Raw genomic sequence first — 15,959 nt, 5'->3', positions numbered from 1 at the left:
AGGAGAGTGTTATTTGAGTTCATGTACATAAGAGTCCAGTTGGGGAAATTTTGGGATGTCCATGATGATTCATGCCTCTTCTCACAGTGCTGTAAAGCGCATTCATACACATTTACATTCCTTCTATTTTTCATGGCAGTAGATTTTTTAAAGTAGTAAGCGAGTATCTTTGTTTTCTAATAAGCTACAAATCTTACATATTGTAGCTTTTATCAATATTAATCTCCTTTTAAGCACTTGCAGACTGACAAACATTGTTGTATGAAGTTATTATGCTGCACATTTCCCTTCAGTCAAATAGAGTAAACATAAACAGACTTTTGTCCAAGTTAAATCTCTGATCTCCTCCAGACTTGCTGACATTTGGACTTGCATAGGCGTAGAGTCCACAGGGTGCTCTAATTCTGCCATTCCTCTTGGCCGTAAGGGGGATACCAAGGACTTTTTGTAAATTTCCAGAGAGTCCACTTGGGATACAAAGTTCAGCAGACTTCGCTTTCGGAATTACCCTGAATTCATAGCGAAACAGACTTGAAAGCGTAATCAAAATGGGAAGGAACAAAAATTACATAAATAAAAAGACAAACAAAGAATGTCTACTTATGTACATCAAACACAGTTCATGTACAAATGGGCAGATTTTGATGTCAGTATAAATCATGGAAGTGACTTAAACTGAAGCCTTTTCTCATTAGTGTTTTTTATAAACTTGCATTTGTGTGATCTCAAGGGTTCACCATGATTACATTCAACAGAACTTAGGTCCAAAGTCCATGACACCTCAGGTCTTACTAAGATTTCTTTATAGTGGTGGTGATAGGAACCAGGGGTCACAACTACAACACAGATATAGCCATTTTATTTACTATCAAAACCACCAGTGAACCTACATGTGTCTTCTGAGTTTAATATGGAATGTTGATGATGGGAAAATAGTGGAAAATCTGAAAAATCAGGATTTAAAAATAGATTGGTCACACTTTATTTGTATAGCCCACTGTAAATGATTGGTAGATGCTTATCATGCTTTTAATGTACATTCTACTAATTATCTATGAAGTTTATTTTAATTTACCCTAACCGCAAACTCTGACCCTAACCTTAACATCAACCAAAACCTAGACCTAACCCTGACCCTGGTCCTAAGCCTAACCCTAACACAGTTGAAAATCAAGCTAGATTTGCAAAACATTGCACCTGGAATTTCAATAGAGATGTTTGGCCTCATACATCAAAGAGCAGAAATGTCCCAGTCTGTGCGCATTGAGGTCATCCACACCTTTGTCTGAGAACTTAATTTCCCTAAAAGATAAATGAAAAAGGATGTGGGGGATGGGACTTTCCCTCTCATTCAGGCTGGATGAGTTTTTATTTCACTGATCAAAAATATCTTCAATGACATGCCCTGAATAAACTGAAATTCATGACCACCGCGTGGCCCAGTTTGTGGGGAAATTTGCCATGCTTTCTGCTATACTATGTTGTGCATTTTCAGTTTTGCAATATGTGCTTTTTTGCAACCATGCTGACATTCATGGTTAATCAGAAGCCTTTTCACAAAGCACCCCAGCTCTGCTGCTCTTTTTGAAGTAGAACAACCGACCCCATCAAACCGCTGTGAAAGGGTCTACGGTCCAGTCTGTTCCACAGCAGAGCAGGAAGCACACTCTGAAAGACGCCCACGACTCAACTCTCTGAAGCGTGGTTGGGTAAGGAGGGGATTTCTGTACCACGGTGTGGTTGGTGTGATTAAAATAAGCTCTCAGCGTCTTATGCTCTTGTGCTACTTGTGGCATTTGTCAAAACTCTGTTTCTCCCTCTTTCTCTCTCTCTCTCCCTCTCTTTTTAGCATTCTGAAGTTGTTTTTTGCACTCAGACAGAGCATTTAGAGGCCGTTGCCTTCCAAAGGCCTCTGAGTGCAATGTGTACTAAATGGACTCTACTTCTAAAAAGTCAGGAAACTGATTGCATCAGAATTTCTAAGTAAAAGAGATCATTGGTTTTAGGTTGGTTAAGCTCAGTAGAAATTGGGAAGTTCCTTCATAGCATTCATTCAGAAACAAACAGTCAAGTAAGTTGAACTGAAACATGCAAGAGTCACCAGTTTGAAGGGAATACATATACACAGTTTGTTTATTCTGCTCACTTTTGGCTTACCCAGTTAGTTCTACCTGCTAGCTAGAACTCCCTATCACATAATGCTACTAGTTTGGGAAGGTAAGCATGAGTGCCATTCATCACATCGTTACAATCTGGACAGTAGGGCTAAAAGATTAACTGAAAGACTGCAATATTCAAATTGCAAGAACTGCAGTTTTTATTAGAGCATACATTATCAGTGATGCCTTCAAAAGCTCTAATGGGGAAAATTAAGCCAATAACATAGAGCTTTAGATGAATTAGACTGAAGCAATCAAACACTGATGTGCTGTCTACAACACAATCGCTGCTAACTGGCAGCCAAGCCAAAAAAAAGAGTATTTGCTGATCTTCTTGACTAAAAACAGGCCTGTGGACATTTGCATAAAATATTTTAAGTGACGCTTACGCTGGTAATTCAGCCTGTAATTTTTTTCAGGAGAGGAGGTATAAAAACACTGAAATGGCTAATCCGGTCGAAAATGAAATTCCCAAATAGCACCTGTAAAAGAGCAAATGATTTGGGGATTTGGAGACCTCTCTGGTGGAAATATGTCACTGCACACATCGTGAGGAAGAACGTTTTGTAAAAGTGGGTTGTGAAGAGAACTCAGTAAAGCTTGATTTAGGATGTGTTTTAATGAGGTGAGTGAATTATCTACTATTGTCATCATATCTTCATCAGTATAATGTTGATTTGAGATCTAACCACTGAGTTGGACCTTCTTTTTGAGCTTGTGCATGTGGCGTTAACATGTAAAGATGTATGATATGATCTGAAATACTCAATCTAGTTATCGTTCTCCTCCAAGCACATTCAGCTGTCCAATGATCTTCCATTGTGCAGTGGTCTCCAACCCTCCTCCTGGAGATCTACCTTCCTCCAGAGCTTACTTCCAACCACATTTTCTGTACATTCTCCAACTAATCAACCTCTTCCCAAGTCTCTAATTGGCTGGATCAGATGTATTAGAGTTAAGTAAAAGGCTTTGGCAGCCTAATAGATACAGATTGGAACTAAACTCTGCAGTGAAGTAGCTCTCCAGATAGAGGTTTGGAGACCACTGTGCTGGCATCAGTTTGAAAACATGTGGCGGAGCTTCATGTGACTCAAAGGAAGCAAGTACTAGACTTCACCCTCCCAGCTTAGTAGCATCATGTGATAGAGGCCCAGCTCAGGAGTAGGAATTGGCTAAATTGTGAAGAAAATGAGTAAAAATAAAAATGTAAGTTAATGAATTAGTTTTTTTACAGTGCAAGTGCCAGTTTGCATTTTATTTGGATAGAGGAAAATATCTGTACATTTGATGTGGCTGCAGATATCAACCATGCCTTGAAAATTTGGTGATACACTTTCTCGTACCTAATGTTCTCAGAACCTCTGAAAGATTGGCTTCTGATAAGAGATGTGACTGTCCACTGAAAACTTTATCACTGCGGGTGGCTTATCCGACAAATATAAAATGTTGAAAACACTCAGCAGCAGTTTTAGAGCAGAATGAGAATTCAAGTAGAATTTAGCATTTCAACCTCCATTCATACAGCACACTGTTACAGCATTAGATCACAACGTAAACTGTGGGTTTAGAACGCTGTAGAACCATGTGAATAGAGACAGAACATTCTAGAATAGTGTGAATGGAGGGAGAACTTTCTAGTATAGTGTAAATAAGTGTAGAACACTGTAGAATAATGTAAATGAGAGTAGAACATATTAGAACAGTGAATGGGAACAATCTTCTAGAACAGTGTGAATGGGAGAAGGACATTCTAGAAATGTGTAAATAAGGAGAACATTTTAGAACATTATGAATGGATAGGATAACAACCTTCTAGAACAGTGAATCAAGGAAAAACATTCTAGAACAGTAAACAGGGGAAGAACAGTGAATAGAGGAAAATATTTTAGAACAGTGAATCTGGGAAAAAAAATTCTGGAACAGTGAATGGGGGAAAAACATTCTCGAAATTCCCTGCAATCACACACAAGTGCTGCACAGTGTTTGGGTTTGTTGGTGTTTGTTGGAGAATGTTGAGCTCTGGGCTTTAGATGGACTTGCAAATCTCCAGCATATGATTTTCATTATTTTTCATAACTCCTAGACAGTAAACCCAAAAGAGTCTCCCCACCTTCTTAAAATAGTGACTGAAAAAAAACAGTTTCAGTTATTATGGGTACTCTGTTTTCCATCACACTGTTTTTCCAAGCTGCTCTGATGACCTGATGCTGGTCTAATGTGAAGGAAAGGAAGTGATTAAAGATAAGAAAAACCAAGCTTCTTCCTACCGCGCTGTAAATCAGATAAGACCACACAGTACATGCAAATTGCACAAATAGTTCATGTTATTTATTAATTCACTTCAGTTTGTGACATTTATAATGATAGCAAAATTACTGAGCATGTATCAGCCACCAACAGGAGCTGCTTTGAGCATTGTTTGATGCCCTGTATTTAAAATAAAGGGATCATTAAACAGAAATGAAGCATAGTTTGGCTTTTTAAAGTCAAAGATTGTACAAAATTAAATCGAAAACAAAATAACTGATAATCCTAAAAGGGTGTAATGGTTAATATATGGTTTTTCATTGGAAAAGCTCAATTCGTATCTAGTGTTCTTTAAACCCTTTTTAGCACCTATATTTTGTCAGAGCTGGTCAGCCTTAACTACATTATAGGTCTATCTAGAACAATGAACACTCAAAGAACCATTTCAAGGCTTAAGTGGTTCTTTGCATGGAGAAATGGTTCTTCACATTGATGGAGACATTTTGAAAAGGGTTCTATATTGTACCAAAAAGGGATCTGCTAGTGATGTCAAGCTTGTAACAATAGAAGAACCCTTTTTGGTGCTATATAGAACCACATACAACACATTGTCTATCAATCTGAAGAACCATTTCATCATGCAAAGAACCTTTTAGGCATTGTAAATGATTCTTTGAATGTTCAGTTCTATATAGAACCATTTTCTTTACTAAAAAACCCTTGAAGAACCATCTTTTTTAAGAGTGTGGTATAATCGGTTGTTCCTCTGACAAATATAGACAACACTTACGTGTTGCTCACATGTCCCAACATAACTAGACTATTTAGCCCCCACAGTCAGCGCCTTGAAATGACTTAACGCTGACTATAAACACCACATGTAATGGGAGACTGACAGTTACCTGATCAAAAAGATGAGATTAGGATCTGGTTGTGGGAATTAGCAATAAGCAGTGTGTCATTGTGTGTAAACATTTCTCTAAATATACTTTGATGAATGTCCTACCTTAACTGGTATTGTATTTCATTAATCATCTATTCCTGAGTTTATTAGAGTACAGTAGAAGTGACCTACATGGCTAGGCCCCAGTTCTTGAGTAAGAGAAGGAAGCAGTGTACAATCTTTGCAAAATGGGTTCTGTATAGTACAAAAAAACGGGTTCTTTGGCTTGTAACAATAGTGGAGGGGGGTTCTGTACAGAACCATTTAATCATGCAAATAGAACCATTTTCTTCACTAAAGAACTCTTAAAGAGTTTTTTAAAGAGTATATCACCAGGAGTGTTCCTGCATCATAGGGTCTGTCTATCAGCACTTATCAACAAAGAATACTTGCTGCTGGGAGGATTCATTGCTGTCAAAGGAAAGAGACGCCTGATTTTAGTGCTTGTCTTAAATTTTCCTCTACTTGCCAGGCTTATTCATGATAACAATGGGGAGAACTTTTGACAATGGTGTGAATGAGGAAGAACACTCCAGAACAGTGTGAATGGTGAGAGCATTAAGGAACGATGTGAACTGGGGAGAACATTCTAGGACTGTATAAATGGAGGAGAGCAGTTTCATAACAGTGTGAAAAGTGGAGAACGTTCTAGAACAGCATGAAAGGGGGATAAAAGTCTACAACAGTGTGAGTGAAGAAAACATTTTAGAATGGTATAAATGGTGGAGAACATTATAGAACAGTAAATGGGAAAGAACATTCTAGAACAACGTGAATGAGAGAGAGGTAGGTGTTTCTAATAAAGTGGCCAGTTAGTGGAAGCACAAGGTGTCTGTACTAAAGTTGATACAGAGCTGCAGGTCTATTCTTTCTATACAATATAAGTGACTGAAAACTGTCATTTTGTACGTTTCGAACTAACAATGAGCACTTTGAGTGGGTTTTAGGGCCCCTTTGCTGATCTTTAAATCATGCCCGCTGTTAACCTGCTTGTATATGATGTGTAAATCGCTCGATCTGTACTGCATGAGACCCGGAAGGATTATGCACGACTATTTCCGGGTGGGGAAACATTCTGCATGGTAACGCGGCAAAAAATTAGAAAATATTGCCGTTGTTTTCGCTTTTAAAAGCTGAAATAAAGATGTCCCGCGGCTCAAGCGCTGGGTTTGACCGTCATATTACTATTTTTTCGCCGGAGGGTAGGCTTTATCAAGTAGGTGAGTTTGTATCGTGTCTTTTTTGGTGTTGTTGGCTGCCGATTCGTCAGCTTCTTCTGCTAATTTTCCGTTCCACCTTAAATGGTGCAGCAGTTACTGAAGCGTCAGGCGCCAGAATGCAATTGCTGTACCATTTAAGGTGGAACGAAGAAGTCCTACACAAAAGCTAACATTAGCTTTGCGTCAGAGTTAGCGTTTGTTCTCATTCATCCTGTTTGGTTTGTAATTTATTTATTCTTAGTTTAAACTGAGATTATACAGTATATGTCGTTTATCGTAAGTTAACATTTTTTTATTTATGTTTTCCTTATTCTGTAATTGCAGTAATGCTGAATCATACTTGTAGTGATGCTTGCAAGATTGTTTATCTGCTAGCTATTACTTTTCTGTACTTGTGTTTTTCTTAAAATATTATAATATATTTGTTTATTTAGCAATGTGTGTTTTGGACTGTTTTTTCCCTTCTTTTTGCCTTGTTTAGTGTTGGGCCAATATTGATAACATCTAACATAATAGTCTTTTCTGAATACTTCACATGATCAGATGATATTAAATGTAGCATGATTAAAGAACCCATACCTTATGTAGAGGTGGGCTGTATGAGGAAAAATGTAATATTGTGATACTTTATAAAATTTTCGCGATATTTATTTTTTTCATACGTCTGATCAATTGGAACAGAGAAAAGAGAATCATCATTAGTGCTACATTAAAAAAAAATACTGTCAAAACCTGTGAACACTTTTTACACTAAATTTGGCACTAAATCTAGTTAAGCTGGACTAATTTTGCTCTCTTAATAGTGAAGCATGAAGTTGGTCGGTGTTCTGCAAGTACTGACGATATCCACACTATGTTTAGAAAAGCATATTGTATTATGACAATTTATCATGAGACGATATATTGTCATATTGCCCAGCCCTTGCATGTATACTGCTATTGAACACTCAGGAAAAAGGGTTCTGTCTGGTACTAAAAAAGGAACACTTTTGTTGTAGTGTAGAACTGTGTTTTTTTTTTTTTAAAAAACTACTTATAATAAATATTTTCTGACTTTTTAAAGTGCGCACTCCGTGTTTGGAGTAAAGTAGCTGATTTCTTACTGCATCTAACTTTTCCACCCATACAGAATATGCCTTCAAGGCCATTAACCAGGGCGGTCTTACATCAGTCGCTGTCCGGGGTAAAGACTGCGCGGTTGTCGTTACACAGAAAAAAGTTCCAGTAAGTTCACTCACACATTACACACAGATCTGTCTAATGATTGGTTAACAGTAATAACAAAATAATAATAACAACTTTAACTATGTTTTCAGGACAAGCTACTGGATGCTTCTACAGTCACTCACCTGTTCAGGATAACAGAAAACATTGGCTGTGTAATGTCAGGGATGACAGGTATGCACTTTCAGCTTTTGCTTTTAGGTGAAAAAATGGATTTCACTTCACATGCATGTTATGTGGCTAATGTAATTCTTATTTCTCTGATGTTGTCCCCTGTGTTTTCAGCTGACAGCCGGTCTCAGGTGCAGAGAGCGCGCTACGAAGCAGCTAACTGGAAGTATAAATATGGCTATGAGATTCCAGTGGACATGCTTTGTAAGAGGATCGCTGACATCTCTCAAGTTTATACACAGAATGCAGAAATGAGGCCACTCGGCTGCTGTAAGTCTTTTCAGAGGGGCTTAAATCCTTTGAAAAACAATATTTGTATTGTAAATGTCAATTCTGTAATCTGTCAACCCACCCTGGGGTAGAAGGGGGAGGTGGGGAGGTAAAGGGCATCAACAAAAAAGCATCAACAAAACAAATACCACTGGGGGAAAAATAATCTTGAATGGATTGTTGCAATTTTGTTATTCACATATCCAAAGAAGTTAATAAATGGTTGTTCAATTAACTGCGAGAAAGAAAAAAATTAAAATAAGCCATTCATCTGGTTTTAATGTGTTGCAAACTGGGTGAATGGGGCTTAAAAAACAATAGCACGAAGGAAAATTAAGCCGCTCACAGATGTGTACACTTGAAAATATGTCTTACTGTTCTTCCTATTTTTGAATGAGCTAACTGTAATGCTAACACTAGAGCTAACCGCAGCAGCGGTAGATAGTGATGACATGTGGGCTTCTGTATGAAGTTTTTCTCTAGCCATCAGAGAAATACTGAGAACTGATATATATTTTCATTGTTTTCAGTGAATGGTTAATCTAGTTACAGCCACACTAACTCTGTCTTCTCAGTCATGTCTTTGATCACAAGCTCACGCTAAGGCACTCATGTTTTGTTACAAAAAAGTATAATACAATAATGCCCTCTTAATCATAAATATGAACAAAACTGTCAAACTTTACTGCCCCATTAACATTTGTCGTGTTTGACTGAATTGCTGGCTTGTATTGAGTTTCTGTGGTCCAGCATAACAATTAGTTCAAGAGTGATTTCAGTGTTCAAATACTGACCTGGAACAGTTTAGTGTACATGAGTTACAAAGATGGACAGATATGAGGAAAACTATGTAATATAAATTATGTAGTTTAAAAATTAAGATGCATAAAGAATAATTTTATGCATCTTGGTGCCCTAAAATCTAATCTGATTATGTGGCATCTAGATATTGTCATCCTGTTTACACATAATAAGTAGTTAGAGGTGATATAGCTTTGACTATCTTTCTACTCTTGCTAAATAAAGTCTGCAGTATTGAAATAACTGTATTAAATGATTGTGCTGTATTTCTGAAGAAGAAGGCCTAAACTAACCCTGGACGTGTTTTCTGTTTCAGGTATGATTGTGATTGGTATTGATGAAGAGAATGGACCCCAGGTGTATAAGTGTGATCCAGCAGGCTATTACTGCGGCTTCAAGGCCACAGCGGCTGGCGTAAAACAGACTGAAGCCACCAGCTTCCTGGAGAAGAAAGTGAAGAAGAAACACGACTGGACTTTCGAGCAAACCATTGAGGTATAAAATCAATCAATCAATTAAGCTTTATTCAAACTCTGAGTGATACTTGCAGTGTAGCAGAGCCTGATTAACAATACAAAACCATGAATAAAAATAGTAATAAATAAGCATGAGGTTTAAGCAACTAAAATAAGACTATCAAATTTAAATGATCAACTAAGATGATTAAGTAAATAATAAAAACAAAACAACTAGGAAAGATACAAAGAATGAAATTAAAAACAACTAAATTGAAATATACTATAACATGATTAAAGCAGCTGCTTATCCAAAAGTAAAATTTACACAGTTTCTCCTACTTACCTCAAATTGAGTTGATCAGTCAGGACGTTTGGTATCAGAATTGCTTCTTTGGTTTTAGCACTAGAGCTAAGAGGCTAATGTAGCTAACAGATAATTCAAGCTCATGTACACCAATTAGGATAGTGCTACCTGCATAGCTTCAAACCATGTGCAGTTGTTCAGTAATCTCTAAAAGATTTGATTATGTGGTTTCTGACACTGTATGACGCTTATAAACATGAACTATGAAGTATAGACAAAGGTTAGGCCTCAAAGTGTTGTTTTCAGCTGTGCAACATACTTTGGTCCAGTGTTCTAACTTCAGTTAATGTTGTTAATTATCATTCCATTTGTACCACTTGCAGACAGCCATCAGCTGTCTCTCCACTGTGCTCTCCATTGATTTCAAGCCGTCTGAGCTGGAAGTGGGCATCATCACAGCGGAGGACCCCAGATTCAGGTGAGTTCAACACTGGCATCAGATACTTGAGATCTGTCTTTTGCTTTACTCAGGTTACAGTCTGCATAGTATTTTTCCAACAGGAACAATCTCAACTTCATCTTTGCTTTTTTATATTAATTTATGATAAAAATCCCTTTTTTAATCATTAATTGATTTTTTTTTTCGATTACATTACTCTTTAATATTTTATAAGCTATTAGTTGTTTTTCTAACAGTATGTTTTGAATGTTTATAGTGGTCTGCTGTGTGTATTCAAACATAATCACTATGATAGTCAGACATAATTATTGAACATAGCGTTTTTATGAGTCTACACGACTAACGCTTATAATGACTATACCACAAACTAACTTTAACTGATACAGAGAAAAAAGTTGTAGTTGGCCTAATGGAATGGTAAGCTTACTATTCCTGTCTAGGCTGACGTGCTTCCTTTTTTTCCCCTCAATATGTTTAATTCATTAAATATACATTAATTGCACATAATAATAATAATAATAATAATAATAATAGCAATAAGTTCAATTTATATGGAACTGTTCACAAACCTAAGGATGTGTTACAAAGAGGAGAGCGGGGGGAAAAAAAACCTAACACTTTGAAAAAGAAGAGTAGTGAGTATTAAGGAGGAAGGTTTTGAGTTGAAGTTTAAAAGAAGAGAAGGTGAAGCAGTCATGAAGAGATTGAGGTAGAGAGTTTCAAAGTTTGGGAGCAGCAGCACTGAAAGGCCTTTCACCCACTGCTGAGAGTCGTGGGACAGCTAGGAGTCCAGTGCCAGAAGATCTGAGGGAGCGAGAGGGCAGTACGGATGAAGTAGTTCACTGAGGTATATAGGGGTGAGACCCTCAAGAGCTTTGAAGGTTAAAAGGAGACGTTGATACTTGATACGGCAAATGAGGAAAATCAACAAAACATAATTTGGCCCGAAGTGTCCAAAATTTTGCATACAACTGTGTTGAGTACGTGTCACAGGCACCAAAATGACCACATGCACAAACTTACAGACCACTGCTATGTAGTCGTTCATAACAATTATTATGGAAATGCATTTTTCACATCTTGTAATAAATGTAAACAACCTCATGAACTCCAGTGTATCCGTTGAATTTGGAATTACTACAGAGATTAGATTATCTGTTTCTGTTCCCATCCAGCTGGAATGGCAGAGTAGTATGGTGAGGCATGAGAGGATGTTTTAGAGCACTGGTAATCAGTTGAACAGTAATCTCATCTTTGGAAACCACCATCAGTGACAAAAAATGGTCAGCCGAGTGGAGCCTATCAGAGTGAAGTGGCCTGAGAGGGGCGGGGTTCCGCTGTGGACACACCCATGCTCAGATGACTGTGCTTTTTCTTCATTCATTCATAAATTAGGGATTCATAACATCAAGTTATCTCACCAACAACAGCTTATTGGATTTACTCCAGCGCTGAACAGATTGTGTTATGGGAAGTAGGAAATTAAAATTACTCATGTTGTTGGTCAATAAAAATGGAACACTTCGCAAAATTCATAGGGTTAAGCAGATCAGACGCGTAACTTCCTACTTCCTTCTCTAATATGGCAACTCCAGGAGTATCAAACTCTTCCTGCAGGGCTGCAGCAGTGTGAACAAGATGTAAATTTATAAATAATATACTTCTATGTTTATTGTCGTTTGGTCAAGTTATCTGCCTCAAGAACCGATCAGTACTTTTTTAAGTATGAGGCATTCCAGATATAAATTTTACTAGAACATCATTCTCAGTCATTTTAGACTCTTCTACAGCTCTGTTCTACATTCTGGACACCCCTGGACATTTCTTCATTTCTACAGCTTCCTACTGACTGTCTGAAACCTGAAGTTGTAGAATACTAGCATGATATTAAAATCATTTGTATATCACTGCAACAAGTAGGGATTTAAATGATTGGAACTTACATATACATACACGTGTGTGTGTGTGTGTGTATGTGTGTATATATATATATATATATATATATATATATATATATATATATATATATATATAAAAATACAAACACACACACACACACACACACATACATATATACAGGGTGATTCAAAAAGATTCATCCGATTCCCATCCGCCATATTTTTACAGCCGCCTAGGAACCAGTCAAATACCAGGTTCTCGTCGACCGTGAACCTCCAACAGCTCAGAGCATTCGTCTGTGGTTCCATAACACTGGATGGTCTCTGAAATCGCATTGAAAGAGCCATGAGTACAGCGACACCCGACATGCTCAACAGAGTATGGGATGAATTTGACTGTCACGTTGATGCTGTCTGTACAGCTGGAGGACATTATATTGAGTACTTGTAAAAGTACTAGTAAAATTACATAATAAACTTTATGCTCACTTAACCATTTACAATTTACTGCGTTGTTCTGTAGTGATTTACAAGTGAAATAAATCATTTTGCATCTTTTTGAATCACCCTGTATATTACAAGAATTACAAATTACAAGAATATGGTTGGATATGAAACACTTGAGCCTCAATTTAAAAATCCTAAATTACCAAAAATTCTTAAAATAGGTGTGTTTTGGAACAAGCGCTTCAATTTTATCCATGCATTATTTGAGATACAGATTTTAAATTGAACAGGAAAAAATATCAGATACAAATATCTTTGTAAAGCAAGAGGGGTGGGGGTGGGGCTTATGCTATGGACACACCCACACTAGAACAACTGGGCTTTTTTCAGAGGAGTTTAAAAAATGTGAGCTGCCATTTTTTGGGATTATTTTGTTACAGAATGCTGAATCGCAAAATTGTATTGAAACTCAACATATGTATATTGTTTAACTATTTTTATCAACTAGTAAATGTAAATTATGCTAGAATGTTATAATGAATGTTCTAACTGTTCCACCTGTTTCAGGATTCTCTCGGAGTCAGAAGTGGACACCCACTTGGTGTCTCTGTCTGAGAGGGACTGATGAAGATGAAGCTGAAGATGTGTCTGACCTGTTTCTAGTGATGCAAACCGTGTTCCCATGTAGATTTCCCCTGTTCCATTAAAGATGGTTTTGGAGAAAAAGAAAACTACAGTTGCTTCGTTATTTTTGCTTTAGAATTATCTGTATAATAAAGAAACCAGCTGGCCATCTATAAGCTGTAACCCTTAAAAGTTATTACTTTCATTTTTGCTCTGCTATTGAGCGGTGAAGTACATTTACTGATTTATATCTACATTTCAGACTTATTTCCTTTTTTTTTTTTTCAACTTTGTGAAAATGATGAACGCGGTAAAAATACAACCACAAGATAAGACTATATGCCCAACGATAGTTTCAAATCATAATAAAATATCTTATTTGTACAAACACAAATGTGGTATGGGGTTAAAAGTTCAGAATCTGCACTTTTCACACAGACACAAGAAACAATTCATATAAAACTACAATAAAATGCTTTATTTGCAACCGATTACTGTGAACTTGAAGTTTGCAGGTGCTTTGGGTTAAAAAAAAAGTAAAAGTAACCTGTTTAAAAAAACTTAACCTGTCAGAGTGCAATAAATGACTTGTTCTTATCAAATTTTACCAACAAAAATATCATGCTGTTTAATCTGTGGGTCAAAATAGTTGCATGCTTGCTACCTCAATGCATGAGATTTATATGTGAATGTCTCTTGAATCCAAATCCAGTTGGGTTAGTGACATGGAAGAGATTACATATGATAAAAAAGCTAATTAGATCTCAGTGTTATGAAGGTATTTAGGCCAACCAGCACCTACATTGCACTGCTAAAATACACATCAATGTGTTCAAGTAGGCTAAGCAAGCTGTTTTGGCCATATTATATATTTCACTCATAAAATAAGGCTTATTAGTGCTATACCTAGAAAGACAGCTTTGAAATTGCAAAGACCACTAAATGTGCACCCCAGGTTTTCACTTTATCTTCTTAAAATCTTCCTGTGATCCGGTTAATGCGTATAGTGATGTGACTTTAAAGCACCTGTTACAGAACCCATTTATCAGAATCTGTAGTAAAACTGTTTCACTGCTTTAGGAAATGAAAATAGAAGTAGAGAAGCAGGGACTCCCCGCAGAGTCATATACTGCTTCTTACGTTCACATTTACGTCTTCATCTTATACAGAAAGACTTACACTTGTGTAAACAGCCCCTGTGGGGCCAGAACTTTCTGTTCGGATCTGTATCTTGTGTCCTGATCCGTGACTCAGTGCAGAGATATGGAAGACAAACTGTTATACAAGTGAGGACAAAGCCGACACACCTCTGATACCACTCTTTTTTACATAATCTGCTATGTTGTTTCTTTATAACTGGGTTTGGACGAGTCTAAAAACTTTTCAGTTTTCATTTGAGTTAGATTGCTTGGTCTTGTCATTTACTTCTGTTTGAAAGGGGAAGTCCACCAATTTTTCCACACTGTCTGCTTAAGTCAACAGTTGAAATGCACACAAAGTCATTCAGAGTGGTTTGAATTGAGTTGACTTATTCAGATTTCTTTGCAGTGGTGGTGATAGGAACCAGGGGTCGCCATGACTACAACACAGATATAGCCATTTTATTTACTATCCAAAACTATCAGTGAACCTACACTTGTCTTCTGAGTTTTATATGGAATGATGATGATGATGGGAAAATAGAGGAAAATCTGAAATAATATGTTTTTAGGGACCCTGCATGTGTCAGCTTTTAAAAAGTACATTTTAGGCCAAAACCTTAGTGCAAACCTGTCATAAAAGAATGTCTCAGACATCAGACAGCTTAGAACCATCTCATGTAATAACTTTCTGAGAGAGAGCTTTTAGAGGTGGACGCCTGGTTCCTATCACCACCACTGTGAAGCATTCTGAATCTAGAATGGATCATCTCACATCAAACCACTCTGAACGACTTCTTAGACATTACATACAGGAAATTTTGAAAAATGGGTGGAATTCCCTATTAAATAAGGCAAAGGTCCATATAGAGGCCAAAGTGGAAGGAACATTGTACAATTTTAAGTAAACTGTTATAATATGATGTAATAGTTTCATGAAATAACATTTGCCCATTTTCTGATGATGTACTACTCCCTCTGTGTAAAGTACAACCATCTGAGGTGGAGAGAGAGATGAACTCAGCCTGGAATTCACCTCCCAGCATGTGACAGCATGATGATGCACAGCGCCTTCACTGAATTGAACTAAACAGTAACGGTCTGCCTCATGAGAACAAAGCCACTGGAGTTTCCCTAAGAACAACCACCTGCTTCCATAAATCCTGTGAAGGTTTAGTGCATGGGAAAACAAAGCATGATCCTGTTGTGGATGCTTCTTGTGGGCTTTTTTACACATTTTTTAAAATGTATTTGTTAATGATAGTAGAAAATATTAAAGTAATATAGTAAATAATACTACAATACATATATGTAATTAGCAATGTAATGATTCCAATATTTAAAATGGGATTTGGAGCCTTAATCCTTTTTTTTTTCAGTATTTGATACTCAGCTGTGACAGCTTCAATGAACTACCATTCATGTTACTGTAGGTTAAAAGGAAACTCCACGTTTTTGAAACCCATAGGGGAACTTTTGCTAAAAATGACTCACATGTGACCCCACCTCTACAAACATAAGGAATTTTATTCATAATGACAGCTGTATGAGTCACGGCCTCCACCGAGGAAACGATACTGTTTACAGTACGTAA

The 15,959-nt window shown here is 37.1% G+C and overlaps 1 protein-coding gene across 1 annotated transcript; it reads left to right on the top strand.

Moving 5' to 3' along the window:
* The first annotated feature begins 6,389 nt into the window (after positions 1–6,389).
* psma6b (proteasome 20S subunit alpha 6b) lies at positions 6,390–13,336 on the top strand. The gene is made up of 7 exons (XM_036582456.1): positions 6,390–6,569; positions 7,699–7,793; positions 7,886–7,967; positions 8,079–8,234; positions 9,352–9,530; positions 10,181–10,275; positions 13,170–13,336. Exons 1-7 carry the CDS (start codon positions 6,494–6,496, stop codon positions 13,225–13,227), a joined length of 741 nt encoding a protein of 246 aa, XP_036438349.1. The 5' UTR covers positions 6,390–6,493; the 3' UTR covers positions 13,228–13,336.
* Positions 13,337–15,959: the final 2,623 nt, after the last annotated feature.

The sequence above is a fragment of the Colossoma macropomum genome, unplaced genomic scaffold, assembly GCF_904425465.1.
Source record: "Colossoma macropomum unplaced genomic scaffold, Colossoma_macropomum, whole genome shotgun sequence".
Taxonomy (NCBI): Eukaryota; Metazoa; Chordata; class Actinopteri; order Characiformes; family Serrasalmidae; genus Colossoma; species Colossoma macropomum.
The sequence above is the reverse complement of the archived record's forward strand: the minus strand, read 5'-3'. Positions and strand labels throughout refer to the sequence as shown.